The sequence below is a fragment of the Arachis duranensis genome, chromosome 6 (genome assembly GCF_000817695.3).
Source record: "Arachis duranensis cultivar V14167 chromosome 6, aradu.V14167.gnm2.J7QH, whole genome shotgun sequence".
Lineage (NCBI taxonomy): Eukaryota > Viridiplantae > Streptophyta > Magnoliopsida > Fabales > Fabaceae > Arachis > Arachis duranensis.
The window spans coordinates 75381160-75386902 of record NC_029777.3 but is presented as its reverse complement, the minus strand read 5'-3'; the positions used below and the strand labels follow the sequence as shown (position 1 = coordinate 75386902).

Here is a 5743-nt window from a genome sequence, read left to right as displayed (position 1 = left end):
CAAGTGAAAAAGATAGTGGTTTAGCAACAAATTAACAATTCTCTTCTCTCTTTAACAAAGCCCACAATCAGTGTTTCTTATTTCCATGCTTGAAAAATAATGATTTGTTAATGACTCACATCACACTTATGTTATATGATTTTGTAATTTGCTATAATTACCAAGCATTTTTCTAATAAATGAAACAATACCATTACTAGATAAAAGTCTTGCAAATCAGCAGCACAATAGTTTCTGAAAGAAGAAAGCAGCCCCAAACAGATTGTTATATTGATAACTTATATGACTTTGACTGTTAATTACTAGCATCAGAAATTCTTAGATATTAGGAGATGCATATGTCAGAATGTTACAAAAGCAAGGAAAGGTATCATTGAAAAGTTAAATATTCTCTCAAGGGAACAACTATACTTGATAGAAATTGAGCTGACAGAAAATCTTGCAAAACAGTGTCATAATTGTACATATGTGGATGCCTAAGCAACAGACTGTCCAAATATACGGATTATCTCAATGGATATAATAGGTGAAAGGAAACCTCAAATCATATCTAGAAGTAACAAGGAAGATCCGCATATTAAAAAGAGTTCATGGAAAGAATTACGCATGATTGCATGAAGCCATATCTCAAGCCTTAATGCTAACATTAATTCACATGAGTCTAATGGACCATTTCCGGTTCTCCATGCAAGTTCAAGTTGTTTTTCACAGGATGGCATTAAAATAACAATGAAAACCTCACAAAAGTTTACTAAGTTCCATTTTATTCACCTGGCAAACATCAACAATTATGGAATCATTGCGAGCAATATGATTTGCCCAATACTCATCAGCCACTTCTTCATCTGGTCGGCCATCTGCATCTCGAGACTTTATATATGGTTTGTGTTTAACACGATTCAAGTCTTCGTGAAGACCATCCAGCAGAAATGCTAAAAGCTCCTGACAAAATAGTAAAACAAATGCTGTCACATACTTGCCATAGAAATAAAATAAAAGAGATTGTGAAAACATTCAATCAACAAGCAAACCTGAGAATCGTGCTGATTGTGCCCACTGAACTGAGGTGCAAAGCGAGCAAGCTTGGCTTTAAAAGGCCGAGGAGCAATTGGCGTTCGCCCAGGTGCCCATAGTTTACGAAGCAACTCACCAAAGGCTAGGGCTAGCTCACCCTACATAATGGTTAATTCTGTTTAGAACATTAATTTGCAAATAAGATAGTTATCAAATGGTTGAGTAAAACCACTCCCCAACTAAATAAAGTGAAGGGAGCATTCAAGAAGATGAACTCAAAGGAACCTTATCATAACCAAAGCATGAAGCATAGAATCTCTCCCACAAATGCTATCAAGAATCAAGGGAAATGAAGATAAAGTATAAATGTTGCCACAGGCCTAAATTTTTCTTATATTTAAGAAAGAAATATACTAAACCCATGATAGTAACTAAATGAAAGCAGAACAATAGAATAAACATAAAAAGAGCCTTTTTTCCATTCATGGTCACGTTAAAACTATGCTTAATTACACTTCTGGACCTCATTCAGAAAAAGTTGCATATTTTTATCAACAACTGCATGAATGAAATTACTCAAATTGAAATAAAAGGGCGATGAGCTAAAAGTGAACTTAAGCCCTAATATTGTGTAGCACACATTAAATTAATTCCAGCAAAAAGTATAAGATTTTTACTAACTTTAACATGATACTTACAACCATGCCCAATGGATTTTGCCAATTTATCTCTTGGTGATAGTCCTCCCGAAAGTACCTAGCAAACTCTGGTGTATGGACAAGACACTGTATTGCACTATTCATGAAACAAGTGTTGCCAAGATTCAGCAGCCCGGTGAGACCACTCACTGAACCTCGTGTGGTGACACCACTCCCATAAGGATTTTCCGCATCTCTGGCTGGAGGATTTAGGTTCTGAGAAGAAGAAAGATCTGCATTATAGCTTCTAGAGGGAACCCTGCTAGCAGACAGGCCACCAGCAATTGATAAATTTGAGTTTGAAGGCTCGACAAGAACAGAATTTGCTTCCCTCTGCGCAGACCCATTTTCATGGGCAGAGCATGTGTCATTCGTATTGTTGATAACCTCAACAAGAATCTGTATGAATGTTATAAGATATCAATAGAAAAACAATGGTTATAAAGCATAAACAAGATAAAGAGGTACAATCCAACATAAAATTATGTGAAGACTCACATCTTGGTCCATTTGTATATTGGCATCATCAAGTGTTTTGTCCATGTCATTCATCAAGGCATTCTTCCGGCGGGCATAGTAATCCCAAATACATACCTACAATAGAGGTGACTACTTTTACTATATACTGAGGAGGGTGAAAAATGTTTTAAAATGTTTTGAATTTCAAGAGGGAATCATAAGTCTTTACTTGGTCCAATGGAAGATCAAATATTTCACAAGCTTTCCTGTGAAGCTGTCCAATGGTTTCCTGCCAAAAAATTTCTCTACTATGAGGTAGATAAAACATGAATAAAGCAAACTATAATTGCAAAGAAACAAGAGATGTTAAAGATTTTCCTATCAATTGTCATTATCTCTCATATTATACCTTCTTGCTTATTCTTATGCTGGTACGATCATTTCTTGGCAACATGAGTAATTGAAGCCGTAGAGGATACACCTCTACGGCCAGCTCTGTCTGGGAAAGACCTGCACTGATAACTTTCCTTGGCAATGTAGGTCCACCACCATACCTGGTAGAGAAAAAGGCAAAAACTAAGTCAGGAAACTCAGATTAAAGACCAGAAAAAGGTTTAGTGATCTTCAAGTGTTCGAGTTTGCAACCATTTGCAAACTTACGCAACAAACCAGAAAAACAAAAAAGCAAAAGAAAGAGCAAAAATTATAACCAGGCAATTTTTCACATTTTAGATTAACCAAAGATGACGTGTACTAAGCAAGCTAGCTCACCATGCATATAATTGGTTCCAAACTTCTTGGGGAAGTAATACATAGTCACGACCTTCTAAAAGTGTATCATGAATATCAATACCCGTACTAGAGTCCTCTGACACAGAATCATCTATCAAATCAGAATTATCAATAACAGCAGGCCTCTTTAAAGCATTTGAATTTGGCAAGTCACCATATTCTAAAAAGGAGGAACCATCATAAGAATTGTTTGACTGATCTTGGTTCACATATTCAATCCAATGTTGCCACCATCTGCATGAAAAAATTGGAAACAAAATCCTTGTTATCTTACATGATTACATATTTGTCAGGGAGCATTCAAACTAAATCAGCTGGTCTATAGCCACAAATGAAGATAAAAGTAAATACAATGTCAATGTTTGACTTCAAGATCAACTCTTTAGAGAACAGATGTCTTTTTCTATATGGACTCCTAATAACCAATTTGTGAAGAAAGGAACCGACAACTTTGCACACACAGATCCTTCTCCCAAGATGTGTTATGTGAAAATCAACCTTCAAAATAGAGGCTGAATTGCTTTTACATAGCACGGTAGTTGCTTTCCTTTAGAACAATTTGCTTACAGTTGCACTGAAACAGTTTCTCGTTATTTGTTTGATAGGCTGTCGTACTATCATGGGGGGCCAATGTTTTGTAGCAGTGTGACAAAATAAACAGCATAAAAACAAGGAAGTATTTCAATAAATATAGAAAGCAAATTCCAATATTAATGATATAAAACAAACACCAACTACATTAAAGAAATGAACCGAACACAAATTTTAATCTAGAGTTGTCCGCAGAAAATGCAAGCCAAGGCAACAAAGCAGCCTTGGCATCTCAAAGGAATCCACAGAATCAGTAGCGCAGAACTAGACCTAACCTTGCATTTCCTAATTTCAGCATGCATATTGATTGAGCACAATAACCCTCCCCCAGAGGAAGCAATTTACAGTATTCACTTGTAAAATATTGCAGATGTCAGAGTCAACAATGATAAGGGATAAGCCAAAACATAAGGTTGTTTATTCTACTAAAATGCACCTTATCAAGCTAGTTTTGTCGTCTATGTTAGAATAGAATACATGGTTGCAACAACTATTAATCACAAAAATCACCATTATTGACAAAACAACCCACCAGGAGAAGCAACAAACGCATTCAACCCAAGATTAAACCAGTCCAAAAATAAAGCAGTATTCACCTAAAATCCACGCACCATCTCCTAAAAATTACAATCTCAAGTGAATAAAAAAACAAATAAAGCAAAATTAGGCACACATCGTATCTTTAAGTGAAGCGAAATTGAAATCAAATATTCTAAGAACCCCGAAAAATGAGAACTTTGTGTCTGACTTAGGGCAGCGAGTTCCAGAAGTTACCATCTTCAGGGGGGAAATAAAAATGAAAAAAGGAAAAGAAAAAAAAGGAAAAGAACCTCTGAGTGATTAAGAAGAAGGTGTCGCCTTCTTTGCTATTAGATTGAGAAGAGAGGGCAATGTCTCTGATCATTATTCTCTCTTCGTCCGGGCTCAGCTCCAACATCTCTCCCATCTTCTTCTTCTTCTTCTTCTTCTTCTTCTTCTCCTGAACCCAATTTTTCTCCTTTTTATTTTTTATTTTCTTCTCTCTCTTTCACTTTCGGCAAATCGTGTCTCGGCAGAAGAACTAAAACTAAAGAAAACTCCGAAATCTGGGACAAGTGTGTTGTTAATTGGAGCGCTGAAGAGTGATTAAGGAAGGGAAGGGTGAAACACTGAAACCTGGGTTTTCCCTCACTTCTTGCTGTTATTTGATGCGCACTTACCCATTTACCCTTAACTTTATTTTCAGTTTCATTTTCACACTCACTATTTTTTTTTTTTTGGGAAAAACTAATTTATTAGTAATTGTAAAAATTTATATACTTATCTTAATTTGTTGAACTTGTGAAAAGTAAAATAAATGCATTTTCATTTAACTTAAAATGGTGTTCACTTATCAATTATCATATCTTTTGCTTATAATTTATGCACTTGTTGTGCAGTCCTTTTTTTTATTTTGCCTTCTCATGCATGATTTGTTAAAATATAGTGATTTTTTTCGTTAAATTTCGTTAATATGATGATAATTATAAGAAGAAAAAAATGACTAAATTTTTAAAATAATCACTAAGATTTATATTATGCATGAATTTAATTCTTAAGATTTCAGTTATGTTATTATTGTCTTTGAGATTGATTTTTAGAAATAATTTAACAAATGAAATGAGATAAAATACTCTAACGTTAAACTAGACATTAGTAGAAAGATGTTGTTTGCTTTTAACGCTCAATAAAAACAAATGAGACGTCGATTTGATATATGCGAAATCAAAATAGCATCGCATATGTTTTCATTGGACCCAAAAACAAACAATGTCATTTACCATTGTTTAGTGCAGCATTGGAGTGTTAATTTATCATTCTATTTGTTGAATTATTGTCAAAAAGGATCAAGGAACCACTATAATTTCCAAAGACCAAATTATAAGTTTCAGAAATTACTTTAAAAATTCAATCAAAAAAAAAAATCATGAAAGTCATTTTGCCAACAAATTTTTTAAATAAAAAATGGAAAAGCAATTTATTTCATGTAATTTTATAGTTTTTTTTTTAAACAAATCGTTGGTAATTATTATCATAATTTAAATTTTATAATTTTAAAAAAATTGATATCATTTGGCACAATTTATAGAATAATTTTTTTATATTTTTTATATTTTGAAAATTTTGAATTTAATGGTAACAATTTGTTAAACTGAAAAAATTTTTAATTC

The 5743-nt window shown here is 33.7% G+C and overlaps 1 protein-coding gene across 2 annotated transcripts in view; it reads right to left on the bottom strand.

The window, feature by feature from the left end:
* LOC107494124 (ubiquitin carboxyl-terminal hydrolase 5) overlaps positions 1-4742 on the bottom strand; it is an 8396-nt gene extending 3654 nt beyond the window's left edge. The window contains exons 1-9 of one of the 2 annotated variants that reach the window (XM_052263188.1): positions 4385-4742; positions 3118-3197; positions 2943-3039; positions 2581-2725; positions 2401-2460; positions 2211-2306; positions 1713-2111; positions 1032-1172; positions 772-942 (exon numbers count right to left, since the gene is read on the bottom strand). In XM_052263188.1, the coding sequence (XP_052119148.1) occupies positions 772-942; positions 1032-1172; positions 1713-2111; positions 2211-2306; positions 2401-2460; positions 2581-2725; positions 2943-3039; positions 3118-3197; positions 4385-4500 (1305 nt within the window). In that variant the 5' untranslated portion in view covers positions 4501-4742. Of the gene's footprint in view, positions 1-771; positions 943-1031; positions 1173-1712; positions 2112-2210; positions 2307-2400; positions 2461-2580; positions 2726-2942; positions 3198-4384 lie in introns of both variants that reach the window. The other variant, XM_052263187.1, reaches the window with a different exon arrangement.
* Between the last annotated feature and the right edge of the window lie 1001 nt (positions 4743-5743).